Source organism: Quercus suber, unplaced genomic scaffold (assembly GCF_002906115.3).
Source record: "Quercus suber isolate HL8 unplaced genomic scaffold, Cork oak 2.0 scaffold_85, whole genome shotgun sequence".
Taxonomy (NCBI): Eukaryota; Viridiplantae; Streptophyta; class Magnoliopsida; order Fagales; family Fagaceae; genus Quercus; species Quercus suber.
The window spans coordinates 1,216,740-1,233,465 of NW_027069550.1; the positions used below are offsets into that span (position 1 = coordinate 1,216,740).

The window sequence follows — 16,726 nt, forward strand, 5'->3', positions numbered from 1 at the left end:
CTTATAATTTCTGAGAGGGACAAATATGATCTTGGCCTCAAAAGGGTATAGTAGTTTGATTGATGGTTTGTTTAGAGCCAAGAGATATGATGAAACAATGTCGTGGTTTAGAAAAATGATGGAGGAAGATCTTGAGCCGGTTTTTGTGATGGATTGATCCGATTTTAAAAAAGTTGTAGGGGTGGTTGGGTGGTGTTGATTTCTATGTGAGAAAGAAACAAAAGATTATATGAGTATTACATCAGAACACACTTCTACTCAATAGCGACACCACCGTTACCCTCATCATTACCCTTCCTTTTACCCTTATCTCTGTTCTCGTGCTTCTTATTTTTCTTCGTATCTTCGTTTTCTTCTTAATTGAGTATTTTATGAAAAGTTATTAGTTTTTTTTTAATATTTCAATGGGCTACTCGTTCGCACTTTTTTTTAAAACCATCAACTTCATATTTTTTTTAACAACTTTAGTTTCGATTAAATTGGTTTCTTTGTACTAATAGTCTAATACCATTATGATAATTTCAAAATCATGAATAGTAATCATGTTATTGGCATGTTAAATGTCTTTAATGCAAAACATGGTCAAATTTCTTTGAAGATTTTTTATATGCGTGGAGTATTTTAAATAAAAATAAATTAAAAGAAAAACTTGTAAACTCTGAATTGTGTCATTTATATTGAATACCTCAATTCAATCTCAAATATATTCTTTTCAAATCTCGTTCAAATCCACAATCCACAAAAATATGGCCTAATTTAGGGCCAACCCAACATATTTTGGGTTATACGCAAATATAAAATGTATTATTACTTAATTTTTTGAAAGCGGCAAATAAATTAGAAAAAAGAACCCAACCTTTTTATATAACTAGTAATGACCTCACGCAATGCACAGATACTATTATAAGCTGTTATGTAAAAAGCTTATATAGAATGTTAGAAATATCTTAAAGTAACAACATGAAGAAATGTTGTGATATCATGGAAAGGTTTTTGTCAAATTAACAATGCAATGCAAAATTAAGGGGATGAAGAATTTAGACTAGGGAGAAAATATTACATAAATTAGAAATTAGTTATTATGTGGGGTAATATATTCTCCAAAAAAAAAAAAGTGTTGTAATAAGATTTTTTTTTTCTTTTGAGAATACTAAATATTTTTAACACACACATACACAGAGGGAGGTGAAGGTCTTAAAGAAACTGATATTGGTCTATATCCAAAAGATAACTAGTAATGGTCTCGCGCAATGTACGGATAATGTTGTAAGCTGTTATGTGAAAAGCTTATATAGAATGTTCAAAATATTTTAAAGTAATAACTTGAAATAATGTTGTGATAACATGAAGAGATTTTTGTTAAATTAATGATGTAATACAAAATTAAGGGGATGAAGAATTTAGACTATAAAGAAAATGTTACATAAATTAGAAATGCGAAAACACCATTTTGATTCATACATTTTTAGGTTACAGTCAATTTAGTCTCTACATTTCGGTAACAATCAATTTGACCCCAGTTATTTTTATCTTACGGTCAATTTAGTCCCTACCATTAACTCACTAATAGAAAATGTCTACGTGGCTGTGCACATTTGACACACTTGAAGCTTAGATGGCTTAGGAAATAATTAAAAAAAAATTAATTAACATAAAAAATGCCACCTCATTATTTACTAAGTAGAAAAAAAAAAAAAAAAAAAAAACCACATCAGGAAAAAAAAAATTGAAGCGGGTTATTTTTAAGCCAAAAAGAAATGAATTTAGACAAAATAAAACCTAAAAAATCAAAAGTCTCTGTTATTTTCTTCTCACACCTCATAAGCACTTATACTTATAGATGACTAGTGGTAGAACCAAGAATTTATCTTTTGGGGGGGGGGGCATATATAAATTTTTTTTGAAAAATGAGTCAACAGTCCTAAACTTGTCCATGAACTTACCCACGAACCTAGATTTATCAAATTAAATTATCACTCATTAAATAAAATGATTGGAATTTAAAATATATATAATATATCACTAAAAAAAAATACTAAGGGGGTGTTTGGTTTAGGAGTTTTGATCACTCAAAACTCAAAAACCATGGGTCCCACTGAGATAAATTTTTTTGGTTAAGTTTTCAATTTTTGTTTTCATAACTCATATCTCAAAATTTTGAGTTTTGAGAATGAAAACTAAGTTTCATGGCATTCTACTAAATTAGTAGAACCATGTGGTCCCCACTACAATGACTTGTCACATCAAATATCAGTACCGTTGGAAGTTTTTTCATCTTCTTTACTTTTGCTCTAGCTTCACATTACATACACCACCAGCCCCTCTCTATTTTCCTCTCTTCTCTCTAGATCCATAACTACACTTCCTCCAAAATTGTTTGCTAGGACCAAGTTTGTAAACAAGCACAGGCAGCAAACAATATTAAGTGGGGAAAATAAGGGATGACCCATTGTTTGATTTTGGGGTTCTTTCGGGTTAGAGGAATAAGGGAAACTCAGACAGAACAGAGGCCCTAGCCCTGAAATGGACATAAAAAAACCACGGAATCTGGGACTATTATCGACGATTGGGAGAGATGAAAAGGAAAATGAGATTTGCTGGATATGGGTGTAGACCAATTCTTGGATTTTGGGGTTAGTTCGAGACAGGGGAAGAGGAGGAAATCTTCACACCATAGCCTGTATAACAAAAAAGAAACAAAACTCACCGGTAGAAATTGGGCAATAGAAGACAAGAGTGAGCTTTGAGAAATTTCTTTAGGGGTTTGCTGGAGATGGGTCTTGTGGATATGGAGGCGAAAGAGTAGAGCTGATGGACTTTTTTCTAACATTTGGTGTGTGTGTGTGAGAAAGAGAGAGAGATAAGGAAGACAAATTTTAGGTGAAAGGAGAGAGAAGGTCACACACACGAGAGACACATGACCGTTTTGAAAGTGCAAGCTGTGGGCTCCACCAAAAACTGAAAAAGTTGAGTAATAAAAATGAGATACACGGCTTGAGTTTTGAACCAAACAAAAATTTTGAGTTTTGAGTTTTTTGCTAAGATAGAGTTTTGAGATATGAGTAATGAGAATGAATGATGAGTTTTGAGTTATTGTTTTTGAGTTTTGAGATAGTCTCAAACTAAACACCCTCTAATAGTCCAAAGATTGCTAAATAAAAGACAAACAATTATTCAATGTCAATGCATAAAAAAATATAATAAATAACAACTAAGTACATGATAATATAGTAGTATATACGGTATATTTTAATCAACTAATCAAGTACATTTATAAATTATAATGCCATATAGAATATAATATATTGATTATTATAATAATAAATAATATATTATAAGGAAAATAAACCCATTTTCACTTCAAAGTATTTCCGGAAAAAATTGAGAGAGAGAGAGAGAGAGAGAGAAAGGAAGGAAGAAACAGAGAGAGAGGAAGGAAGAAACGGAGCGACCCACGAAGAAGAAGAGAGAGCCACGAACCTAGAGCCCAGCTCCGGCGACCCACCGCCACTCGGCGTCGACCCACGAAGACCCACGACCCACCGCCACTCGCCGTCGACCCACGAAGACCCACGACCCACCGATCTTCGACCCAGACCCACACCCAGACCGTCGACCTAGACCCAGACCGACGACCCATCGCCTTCGACCTTCGACTTCGAACCATCGCCTTCGACCTCGACTTCGAACCATCGCCCTCAATCTCGTCGACGACAGTGTTGTTGTTGTTGTTTGCCGGAATTTTTTGTTGTTGTTGTTGTTGTTGTTGCCGGAATTTGTTGTTGTTGTTGCCGGAATTTGTTGTTGTTGTTGCCGCCGGAATTTGTTGTTGTTGTTGCCGGAAAATGTGAAAAAATGGTAGGAAAATAGCATTTTCCTAATAGAACCAAACACATGAAAATATTTTCCAGAATAATTTCATAATACAACCAAACACATGAAAATATTTTCCTTTTTCGGAAAATAGCATTTCCGGAAAATAAGTATTTTTCGGAAATATTTTACGGGAACCAAACGGACCCTTAGTTCATCATATACTAGAGAAAATGAATTTGAGAAAAGTTAAAAAAGAAAATAACCTTAAAAATAAAAGGGTTATTTTCTTTAGAGAAAATAGCCTTTTCCAAGTGTAATTGTTTTTTTTTTTTTGGTAAGAGAACATGGTCATTAAAAGAAAATAAAGATATTCTTAAACAGTTTATTTATAAGGTACTACCATCTTCTCAATTCTTTGATTCTCGAAACATAAACAAACAACTTAAAATAACACTACGGCGTTTGGTACGAGATAATGTTTTAGAATTCCCAAAATGTTTAAAGATTCTCTTNTAAATAATATATTATAAGGAAAATAAAAAAGAATGTAAATAAAAGTAAAGCAAAAAAAATCAAAAGAATGCAAATGAAAAGCAAGCAAAGTACCTAGGAAAGTGGTAGGTAGCCAGCCAGCTAGGGGCATAAAGCCACAGAGCATTGCAGTCTGCACAGGGGGTGAGGGTGAGGGCCTATGGAAGCTTCGAGTCTTCTTTCACTCTTAACTCTTTCTTGTCTAGTCACAGTGTCACACAAAACTTTTATTTTATTTTTATGGTAACACACAAATTGAAGTAGCATGGGAAAATGAAAGAATTGGAAAGAAAAAAAGAAAAAGAAAAAGAAAAGATGAAGGCAAACACCAACGGACTAAAAGAAAGTCACCTGTGTGAGGTGAAATGTTTTGTAATTGTGTGGGGGACTTGGTGGTGGGCGAATCAACAAAGCTTATGATCTTTCAATTTTTCTAGTGCTATGGTACAAGTAAGCCCTAAATCTGTTGAGATGAAAATTAGAATTTTTTCCCTTTTATTTGTTGAGGTTAAAATACTTATGTGTTCATTTTAAAGATACTAAATGTTTAATTATTGTAATTTTTTACATATATATATATATATTTATATTTATGGATTGTATTTTATTTAAATAAAAATTATGTTTATTTTTAGACTTTCTTAAATATATACGTATATTATCAGCTAGGGGGCCAAAATGATAAAGTTCTTTAAAAAATTTCAAATTATTTAGGATAATTCCAAAAAAAAGATTTTTTTTTTCAAAATTTGGGGTGGGGGGGGGGGGAGGGGGGGTTTGCCAAGGCCCCTTCGGAGTGGCTCTGCCATTGAGAGTGAATAATTTGGTAGCAAATCACACTAGGAAATCAGATGACAGGGTATCTGGATTCCCCCTCAACCCCCTTTTTGTAGGAATGTGGATTCCTTTTAAAACAAGTAGGTATCCAAATTCGCAAGCTTAAAAGAAATTGTGATTTTTATAAATTGACAATTTTAACCATTTTTTTTCTTATCATTTAAGCAATGAAGATAAAACATAAAACAAATCATCAATATCTCTTCCCATCAAAACAACATAAACAAGATAGACAACTATGTTGATATATTCATTAACAATTCTATTAAGGTTTTATGTGTGAAAAAAAAAAAAAAGTTTGAAGGGGATCCTCCATTGTTACTAGGTATTTACTTTTACTATTGTGTGTAAGTTGCTCAATAATTATGAACCATGTTTGTTTGTTTATGTTTGATATGGGTAATCCACATTATTTCTGGTATCCAGATTACTGGGGGTGTGATGTCTTGCAATTTGGAAGCCTGAGAATGTAAATATTCTTATTTTTTGTTTATTCTTAAGAATCTTATATAAATTATTTATTTTTTCTATACTATCCTTTGACCCAATATCAAATCACTATTTTTTTTTTTTTTTTTAAATCTTACTCCAAATAAATAATGTCAAATGAAATAAAAAATATATATTCTAACAATTTCATTAAAACTATTGTCTAACAATTTTATTAAAACTATATCAATATAGTTGCCTATTCTATTTATGTTGCTTTGGCAAGAAGAGATATTGATGATGATTATTATTATTATTATTTGTATAGAAGATATTGATGATTTGATTTTTGTTTTATCAAAAATCAAATTGTCAATTTATAACAAATATAATTTCTTTTAAATTTGGGAATTTGGATACCAAATGTAATTTCTTTTAAGTTTTGGAATCTAGATACCTAGTCTGTTTTAAGGAGAATTCACATTCTTACAAAAAGGGTTAGTTGGTAATTCAAATTTCCTGGTATTTGATTCTCGAATGTAATTTGCAACAAAACATTGAAATTTTTTAACATTCTTTAGAATCTTAAAACATTGCCTCATACCAAAATGCCAAAAAGTTAAAAGTTTAAATAACATTTTTTTTTTGATATTTTCAATTGAAATATTTAGATCAAATCTATCCTCTCCTAAACTATAAAAAAAAGCACAATTAAAAAAAAAAAAAAAAAAAACCAATATATATGTTTGAGAACAACCGTCTGAAATTTTCATTATAGATCAAATCTATCCTCTCCTAAACTATAAAAAAAAGCACAATTAAAAAAAAAAAAAAAAAAAACCAATATATATGTTTGAGAACAACCGTCTGAAATTTTCATTTTCATCTAAGGTTCTTTTTCAACCGTCTGAAAAACCTCGCCAACACTCCATTTATATTTATACTTGATCCAGTTGGGGTTGGCCCAAGCCTTGGCAGTACTATGCCACTGTTTTAGTTTAGTACATTTGTATTTGTATTTGTATTTCACTCCATTGTTGCAAAACTAAAACCAAAACCAGAAACCCATAAAATAATGAGATGAGGAGAGCTCATTGGCCATGGCCACGAAACTCCCTGCTCTTTTCCTCCGAACTGAAAAACCACCATGGTTCGACTCTGCCACCACTACTGCTATTTCCAATCTAGTCCTCTCCATCCTCTACAAAGCCACTCCTAACCAACCCGCCTTAGAACGCTTACTTCCCCATCTCTCTTCCCACATAGTCGCCTCTGTCATTCAACAAAACCCAAATCCCCAACTGGGTTTCCGCTTCTTCATCTGGGCTTCCCAAACCAAACGCCTCCGTAGCACTTTCTCTGACTCTCTTGTCCTTCACATGCTCGTTGAGGACCATCCTCATTCCTTTGACTTGTACTGGAACACTCTTCAAGACCTCAAAAACTCTGGCTTTCCAATCCCTTCTGATGCTTTTAGGGTCTTGATTTCAGGCTATGCTCAGATGGGTTTTGCTGAAAAGGCCGTGGAAGTCTTTTCTACCATGAAAGATTTTGACTGTAAGCCTGATGTTTTCACTTACAACTCTGTTTTACATGTTATGGTTCAAAAGCAGGTGTTTTTGTTAGCTTTAGCTGTTTATAATCAGATGTTGAAGTTAAATTGTAATCCCAATGTGGCTACTTATAGCATTTTGATTGATGGGATGTGTAAATCTGGCAAGACTAAGGATGCACTCCAGTTGTTTGATGAAATGACCCACAGGGATATTTGGCCAAATGAAATAACTTATACTATTATTCTTGTCGGGTTGTGTCAGGGGAAGAGGCCTGATGAGGCACTTAGACTGTTGAATACGATGAAAGAGCGTGGGCAGTGTCCTGATGTTATTACTTACAATGCTTTGCTTAATGGGTTTTGTAAGTTAGGTAAGATCGATGAGGCTTATGGGCTTTTAGAAACGTTTGAGAGGGACGGATATGATCTTGGCCTCAAAGGGTATAGTAGTTTGATTGATGGTTTGTTTAGAGCCAAGAGATATGATGAAGCAATGTCGTGGTTTAGAAAAATGATGGAGGAAGATTTTGAGCCGGATGTTGTTTTGTACACAATTATAATTCGGGGGTTGTCAGATGCAGGCAGGGTTAAGGAGGCGTTGAAGTTGTTGGATGAGATGGCTGAGAGGGATTTGGTTCCGGATACTTATTGTTACAATGCTTTAATTAAAGGGTTTTGTGATATGGGTCTTTTGGATAAGGCTCAGTCTCTCCGACTTGAGATTTCAAAGAATGGTTGCTTCCCTGATGCCTGCACTTACACCATTCTCATTTGTGGTTTGTGTAGGAATGGGTTGGTTGGTGAGGCACAACAGATATTCAAGGAGATGGAGAAGCTTGGTTGTGTTCCTTCTGTCGTAACCTTCAATGCTCTTATTGATGGCCTTTGTAAGGCAGGGGAGCTTGAGGAAGCTCATCTTCTATTCTATAAAATGGAGATAGGGAGAAATCCTTCCTTATTTCTTCGGCTTTCTCAAGGTGCCAATCGGGTTCTTGATAGTGCCAGCCTCCAAACAATGGTGGAGCAACTGTGTGATTCAGGATTGATTCTTAAGGCCTACAAACTTCTCATGCAGCTTGCTGACAGTGGAGTTGTACCTGACATCACAACGTACAACATTCTGATAAATGGATTTTGCAAGGCTGAGAACATAAATGGTGCTTTCAAGCTCTTCAAGGACCTGCAGCTAAAAGGGCTCTCTCCAGATTCTGTTACATATGGAACACTTATAGACAGGCTTCAAAGGCTTGATAGAGAAGAGGATGCATTTGGGGTCTTTGATCAAATGGAAAGGAATGGCTGTACACCTAGCTTTGCAGTTTATAAATCACTTATGACCCATTCATGCAGGAAAAAGAAGGTTTCATTAGCATTTAGTCTTTGGTTAAAGTATCTGAGGAACCTTCCTGGCAGCGAAGAGGAGGCCATAAAAGCTGTAGAGGAACATTTTGAGAAAGGAGAAGTGGAAAAGGCTATTCGGGGCTTACTTGAAATGGATTTTAAAAAGAAAGATTTTGACTTGGGGCCATATACCATTGTGCTTATTGGGTTGTGTCAAGCAAGAAGAGTAAAAGATGCTATGATGATATTTTCTGTTCTTGAGGAGTGTAAGGTTGTTGTCACTCCCCCAAGTTGTGCGAAGTTGATTCGTTGTCTCTGCCATGAAGAGAAGCTGGAGTTGGCAATAAATGTGTTCCATTATACCTTAGAGAAAGGTCTCATGTTGACGCCACGCACTTGCAACCAGCTGCTTAATTATGTACTTCGTTCCCAAGAAAGGAACAAGTATGTCCTGGACCTTGTAAGTAAAATGAAGTCTTTCGGATATGATTTGGATGCTTATCTTTACCGATCTACAAAATTCCTCTTATATGGTCATTGGAACACGCAGGAGATTGAGAATGCGTCCCCTGGATGATTATTGGCAATGGCAGACAAATTGCAGTTAATAATGGATTCTTTTGGAACAATTCTTAAACATTCTGTCCTCATCAGGACAGCTGTTGTAAAAAAATAGTCTCAATTTGATATTAATAACCAACCCCATTTTGGAGATTCTTTTCCCAGCCTTGTAGCCCTTGGAGTAGGTACTTTGGGAGTGGAATTGATTTGTTCTAGTTAGTATGAGAAATGAGTGTTAATACGACTAAGGAAGTGGATGGCATGGATAAATTCCTATGCATCTAGAAATTTTTGTAATGCATACCTGAACCTTTTGTAACTTTGTTGAACCTATTTTTGGTGAAATGTAACATTGTTGACTTGAGAGAACACCATTAATTCATTTTTATCATGAATTCAAAGTTGTTTTGATGTTTCATAATCTATTTTTTTTTCCACGTTGTAACCTCAAACATTCTGATGAAAAGTACCAGGTTTGATTGTAGGATCAATGTAAATTCTGTTCAATGAAAAACCTGAAAATTTCTGCAATTTTTGCTTCATCTGTGATGACCATAATTTGTGATATTCTGTGGAATTTAGTATCCTCTTGAAGCATAATCATATATTTTGCTCCTTTTTCATTCAGCACTGCTGCTGTTGTAGGATGAACTACTCGTATTCTCACAAGAGCAACGTTTACTATTTGCTTATGCCTTAGGATCCAAATTTTCGGAACTCTCTCTATCTGTTACCTCTCAAGCTGCTGTTTGTAATTATTGCCATATTCCATAGGCAATGAAGAAACAACGTCCATATATGACCTCCATGGCCTTAATTAATATTGATGATTTTGTCTTTGAGATTTGAATATATATTACTCTGGACCTTGCACAAAAATACAGAATCTATGGTTATTTGTTTTTATTTTTTATTTTTATTTTACATTTTTATAGGTTCATAAAATTCTGGGACACACTTTTACATAATTTTGAAAATCCAACCATTAAATTGCATGTTTTTTATATTTTTAACATGTATGTTAATTTTTGTGCTAATCGAATGTTATTTATTATTCAATTCATAAACTTATTTTTTTATGCATAATTTTGTAGTGCAAAAACTTATTTGTGCCTTTGGCAACAATTCAAGCTGGAGCATATCCCTTATGGGCAGCAGATGCAGTGAGAAACTATTGCAATGATTCCATTCCAAGTTCATTGTAGTTGAAGGAATGGAAGAGATATTTAAGACAATGACAAAGAGAGTAATCAATACATTACAAATGACTCAACATGATTGTGAGGAAAGCAATCTAATATTCAATAATCGATTGTTTGAGATTGCAGGGGTTGGCCCACTACGCCCATGGACCCTGGGCATGATTCTATCTTAGCAATTCACACGTAGATCCAATCATTTTAATGCCCCACTTGGTAACAAGCCTAAGTTACGAGGCTCGGCAGAAATGACTCAACATCAAAATAGAAATATATCATTTACCTACAAATCTCCTTCATAAAAGCTACCATCTTACCTTCAAACCAGTTGGAGCAATCAATATCTTTCAGATTATATCATTTACCTCTGTAAATTAGTGTCAGTGGCCTATATAGCAGGCTAATTAGAAAAAACAGTACCAGAAAATATTACAAAGAGCATTCAGTCTTCTACCATTTTATTTTATAATTTCCCAAATTGTCTTTAATGTCTCTTTTTCTTCTCCTCCAACATTCAGTGAGGGATCAGAGGATTGATAGAATAAGTTGAGAGACCAAAAAAGTATATTAATTCAGAAGTTGATGCCGCTTATGAGTAGAAGCATACTGCAACCTTATTTCCAAGCATAAAACCAAGTCGGTGGCATTTCTTTACAACTTTGCCCTTGTAGACAGTCTTGCTCTCAGCTCCTTGGCTACAGCATCAATGAACTCTTCGGTATTTAGATACTGAGACCTAGTAACCCTATACCAAACATGAAAGTTTTGATTATACATAAAAATTAAGCACAACAGCATAACTTTCTACAGAAATATCCTTTTAACAGAAATTACTTGGGCCCATGAATAAGAAGTGCAAGATCCTTAGTCATCTTTCCTGATTCCACCGTTCCAACACAGGCTGCTTCCAATTTCTCAGTAAAATCCAAAAGTCTGGCATTGCTGTCCAACTTTGCCCTGATAACATTGATTTATTCAATTTTTATTTGATGATTTAATAAGAAAAGAATCCCATTCCTAAAATTTTTAACTTTCAAGAACAATAATTGTACAAGAATTCATCCATATAAAAGAATAAATACATATGATACCTGTGTGCAAGACCTCGAGTCCAAGCAAAAATGGATGCTATGCTGTTTGTGCTGGTTTCACCACCTTTCTGATGGACCCGGTAGTGGCGGGTCACTGTCCCATGGGCTGCTTCAGATTCAATAGTCTTTCCATCTGGGCACACCTGCAATCCCATTCCGACTTATGATTAGGTTTAGAAGTGAAAAATGGACCAGAATGAAATGCAAAAATAATTGGGGAAGACAAAAAGGAGAACAGCAAGATATACCAGCACTGATGTCATCATCCCAAGAGATCCAAATCCTGTATCAATGATAAATTTGTTTTATCATAAGCTAAATTAATAATTGAATACCTTGGCTAGGGCACTCACAGAGCAAGCCCCTTTCCATTTACTTACAACAAAAGTAGCAAAAGTTACAAAGAATGATATGTGAATCACAGATTATTTCCATACTGATGCAAACCTTGGGCTAACATATCACTCTGCACATCCCCATCATAGTTTTTGCAAGCCCATACATAACCTCCTTCACTTTTCATGGCATAAGCAACCATATCATCTATGAGACGGTGTTCATACCTACCAATTCAGCTGTAAGTTGATGACAAGCTTCTCAAACTGTATAAACTAATTAGCATGATAGTTTGATATCTCACCATATCCCTGCAGCTTCAAACTTAGATTTCCATTGAGTTTCATAAACTTCCTGAAATATGTCCTTGAATCTTCATGAAAAGCACAAGATAATAAAATGACAATACATAATCAGTAAGAGCATAAGACAGATAATCAAGTCACAAGGACAAAAAATGACCCCAAAAAAATCACAGAAAATTATACATTAACACCCCATTTCTCTCTGTCTCTCTTTCACACATGAAGGTACAAGAGGGGCTTTGATAATTTGGTTTGCAACAAAAATTGAGCAGAATGAGAAGAGAAAAGAAAGTCCAACAAGCAACAGCATACCTTCCATCATATTTCTTAAGAATGGTATTTTTAGTGCTAAGATAAAGAGGCCACTTTTTCTGGTAAGCAGTATTCATTGAAGCCTCAGCAAAAGCACGAATAGACTGTTATCAAGGCAAAAAAATGAAAAATAAAAACAACATAAAAAAACTCTTCCAGCAAGTCAATTTCAGGGTAGGTGCAAGTATTAAAGGAAGCAAGGGAAAAGAACAAGCATTTATGGAAATCTGAACCTCATCAGTGTTGTACATGGACAAGGCTACACCTCCTGCACCCGTAAAGTTGAAAACCTCAAACTCTTTCTTCTCATTATGTCCATTGGGTACTGCAGATATTCCAATTTCCCTCGATAAGATGATTATTATTACATATGAAGGCATTGATGGAAATATAGGACAGAAAAACTAAGCTGAATTCAGCTTTTGTGCAGACTTTAACAAGTCTCCATAAAAAGTGAAACTAAAAAGAGTATTGAGAAGCTCATGATTGAAAGAAGGATTTTACCAAATACCAATTTAAGTTTTCCAGATTCTTGTATAACAATATCAGTTGCCCTGTACTGATCACCAAAAGCATGCCTTCCAATGCATATTGGCTTTGTCCAACCTGAAGAGAATACCTAGTCAACCTGGGTGCTTGGCTTCATCATGAAAAGGAAACTGGCACTGAAAAAGAAAAAAAAAATACAAACCTGGGACAAGACGGGGGATGTTTTTGCAGATAATAGGCTCTCTGAAAACAGTACCTGTGGTAAATGGAAAACAAAATGTTCCCCTTAATTTAATAAAAATAAAATTTGGAGCAAATAAAAGGACACAAAAAAACCATCAGGGAAGTTCATTGACCATTTAAAATATTCCGAATTGTCCCATTTGGACTCTTCCACATTTGTTTCAACCTGAACTCCTTGACACGAGCTTCATCTATCAAAAACCAAACCAATTTTACACATAAGCCAGTTAGTGGGCCAAAATTTCATCTGTTAAATTTGGGTCATTCCAATTGAGGTTAGGAATGAGTACCTGGAGTTATAGTTGCACACTTTATTGCTACATTGTACCTAGAAAGGGCAAATGATAGGATGAATTAAACAGCAAAAATAAATGGCACTAAAGGGTAGCAAAATTTTGTGAAAGACTGTACATATAAGTAAGTAGCCTCCACAGGAATTGAGAACACTTCTAAGTTCTAACAACTATACAAGCAAGCTATTCAAACCAAAAAAAAAAGAAGAAGAAGAAGAAGAGAGACAAGCAATCACAATCTCTTCCTTTGAGACAATGCTAAACAGCAATGCATTCTTCAAAAGGAAAACCAACACTATTTGAAATGTCAATGAGACATAATTTGCAGAAAATGGTGATAATTGATAATGTTAATTAAGCACTAACTCGAATAAAACTTAAGTTCCTCCTCTGGAAACGAACGGTGGGGTGAGGTCATGGTTTCAAAACTCACTGGGTGCGTGTTTAATTTATCAATCTCAAAAAAATAAAAAAAAAAAAAAAATGATGATGATGATGTTAAGAAAATAGAAGGTATGAACTATGAGATAAAAAAGATAAAGGCATATATATACCTAAGAGTGGCTTGAGCACTTTCAATTGTAACATTATCATTAGTGGCATCACGATTAGGGAGACCAAGATCAAAGTACTTGATATCCAACTCCACAAAGGGAAATATAAGCTGCGGAGAATCAATACAAAAGTTACACAATACCCAAGAAAAAAAAGGAAATGAATTATGAATTATGAATGTAAAAAGACCTTGTCTTTGATTGATTTCCAAAAGATTCGAGTCATTTCATCTCCTGCATCAGTAAAGCAATGATTTGAATATTAAAAAAATAGCTGATGAAAATTACACACTCAATGAGTCAAAGTAGTCTTGTTGTCATAATTCATGTAGTGGCGCTTTTGATAGTTCATTTTGATATCAAGCCAACACACATATGAACAATTAGAACTTGATTTGTGCAACATGTTTTGTTTCTGGGTTTTGTAGAAATTGAATGATTATATGTAATAATAATTAAAACATGATTGTAACAGATGATGAACAGTGCGAATTAATAATTACCATCCATTTCCACGATGGGGTTGGCCACCTTAATCTTCTGGAATCCCATTTGTAAATTGTAATAGATGATGATGTCGTTTGTTGTGCGTTGATGTTGTTCTTCAGCGTTGTCTGGAACACCGACTTCAAACTCCAAACTCTCGACGCAACCTCGGAACCAAGGCTTTGAGATGTCCAAAAGTTTGTCTCTCGTTAGAAGTAAAAATGGGGTAAATTTGTATCTTTGTTATCATTTGATGTATCTATCCTCTTATAACATAAAAAATTAAATAAAATAAAATAAAAACAATCAAAAATCAAGAATAAAGGAAGATATAAAAGTTAAGGATACGTTTGTTAACTATTTTTTCTACTTATTTTTTGTTTTTAAAAATAATTTTTTATTTTTGAGACTAGAAAATTTGTATGACAGTTTAAAATGGATAAAAAATAAAAGTTGTTCTTAAAATTCAAATTGTGCAGAAAATTAAAAATATGTAAAATGTTGTTTTCAATTTCTAATTTTTAAAAGTTAATAAAAACACACATTCAATGTTAATGAGTTAGTATTAGAGTTCAAATCCTAATAACAATATATTTTAATATTTTTTATTTTTTTCTTTAAAAAATTATATTTTTAATTTAAACTAACCAAACATGTTTTTATTTCAAAAATATAAGAAAATTATTTTTCTTTATATTCCCAAAAACAAGTTTTTAAAAATAAAAACAAAAAATGTTACCAAACATAACCTAAGTTTTGTAAAAATTAAAATCTAAATTTTACATTATCTTTTCATATATGATTTTCAAAAAAAAAAAAAAAATCTTTTCATATATCAACTTTTAAATCTTTTATTTTAACACATTAAGGTTGCGTTTGGATAACTAATTTTAATCATGAGTCTTACCGGACTATTTTATCTAATTTTCACATTTATTTATCGTATTTTTAACAAAAAATTTTCAGTTTCAACAAAATAAGCGGATCTCAACTACACCCTAAAATAGCCAATAATATTAGACAAACAACCAATAATGTCGCTTTATCCTTACTATGGAGAGAAATTTCCTTATTAATCTCCCAACTAATAAAATGATGTTATTTATATAAATGTAACATCATCCGATAATTTTATTTTTTATTCGTTGTACTAATTAGAAAGTCCACACGTACGTAATTTTATTTTTTATTCATTGTACTAATTAGAAAGTTCACACGTACATTTATATAAATAGCATCATCTTATTAATAAGAGAGGACTGCGTCAGGTCTCCTCTAAGTGTAAATAATAATTTCTCCTGCAAAACACAATTAGGCAAAGTCAGGGGTGGTACATTATAGTCAGGGGGTTCACTTGAACCCCGTGACCCGAAATTTTTATATTATATATATATATATATTTTTTTTAACACCTCCAATACAAATTTGCACCCCTCACCATCAACCTGACCCTTTTATTTTTTTAAAGCCCAACTTAAACTCCAAAAAAAAAAAAAAAGGAAAAAAAAGAAAAGAAAGAGAAGTCCAAAAAAAAAATTTTGTAGTCTTTAATCTTAGAAATAAAAAGCCCATAAATCAAAATTTGAAAAATAATAAATAAAAGAAAGGGTCAAATAAAACTTAAGAATGTGGAGTTGCCTAACCTCCAAAATCTCTCATTATCCTTTTTCAATCTCTAAACTCAAAGAAAAAAGGCTGCCTCTGCTTCACACACACAAAATCTGCTGCCGCCGCCGCCGCCGCCACCGCCGCTTGGTCTGCCTTCTGCCGCCGCTTGATCTGGTTTTTCAGCTCTCTCTCTCTCTCTCTCTCTCTCTTTCGAGAGTGTGTTTATAGTGTTTTGATATGCTATTTCACTAAATCTGTGTGAGTGTATTTGTAGTGTTTTATTTTGATATGCTATTTCACTAAATCTGTGTGAGTGTATTTATAGTGTCTTGTACCGCCGCCCCTGTGTGGTGTTATCGTTTGATTGTTTTTTTGAGTTTTTGAATATGGGACCGTGTGTGTGACTGTGTGGGAGCTGTGGCGTTAAAAACTGTGTTCTGAAATTCTGATGTTTTGAGTCTCTAAAAACCGTGTTCTGAACCTCTGATGTTGTGGAACTCAACTTGAGTTTTGAGTCTCTAAAGTCTGACCGTGTGTGGGACTGTGTGTGGGCCTGTGGGTTATAAACTTATAGCACTTACTTTTATTAGTTTATAGTGTTTTATTGTTGATGAGTACTTGTGTTTGAGTTTCTTTACTGTTGGGTGGTTGCTGTGAGTGTTTTACTGATTTGATATAAAGTTGAGTTATTTCTTTATCACTCTCACTATTTGACTAATTTGTGGCTTGTGGGTTGTTTT

General features: G+C 33.8%; 2 protein-coding genes across 4 annotated transcripts; one reads left to right on the top strand and one right to left on the bottom strand.

The window, feature by feature from the left end:
- Positions 1 to 6,535: 6,535 nt before the first annotated feature.
- LOC112037340 (pentatricopeptide repeat-containing protein At1g79540) lies at positions 6,536 to 9,439 on the top strand. Its single transcript, XM_024070150.2, has one exon. The coding sequence runs from the start codon at positions 6,714 to 6,716 to the stop codon at positions 9,084 to 9,086; it is 2,373 nt and encodes a 790-aa protein (XP_023925918.2). The 5' UTR covers positions 6,536 to 6,713; the 3' UTR covers positions 9,087 to 9,439.
- Positions 9,440 to 10,597: 1,158 nt separating this feature from the next.
- On the bottom strand, positions 10,598 to 16,468 carry LOC112037343 (isocitrate dehydrogenase [NADP]). 3 transcript variants are annotated; one of them, XM_065774039.1, is made up of 17 exons: positions 16,022 to 16,468; positions 15,600 to 15,676; positions 14,396 to 14,558; positions 14,083 to 14,126; positions 13,893 to 14,002; positions 13,336 to 13,373; positions 13,159 to 13,236; positions 13,005 to 13,058; positions 12,818 to 12,919; positions 12,547 to 12,638; positions 12,314 to 12,417; positions 12,001 to 12,069; positions 11,808 to 11,923; positions 11,609 to 11,643; positions 11,361 to 11,503; positions 11,104 to 11,226; positions 10,598 to 11,014 (listed from the first exon to the last, which is right to left on the bottom strand). In XM_065774039.1, the coding sequence occupies exons 3-17, from the start codon at positions 14,442 to 14,444 to the stop codon at positions 10,921 to 10,923; spliced, it is 1,251 nt and encodes a 416-aa protein (XP_065630111.1). In that variant the 5' UTR covers positions 14,445 to 14,558; positions 15,600 to 15,676; positions 16,022 to 16,468; the 3' UTR covers positions 10,598 to 10,920. The 3 variants fall into 3 exon arrangements, with proteins under 3 accessions (XP_065630111.1, XP_023925922.2, XP_065630112.1); XM_024070154.2 differs by lacking the exon at positions 15,600 to 15,676; XM_065774040.1 differs by lacking the exons at positions 15,600 to 15,676; positions 16,022 to 16,468 and having other exon boundaries at positions 14,396 to 14,632.
- Between the last annotated feature and the right edge of the window lie 258 nt (positions 16,469 to 16,726).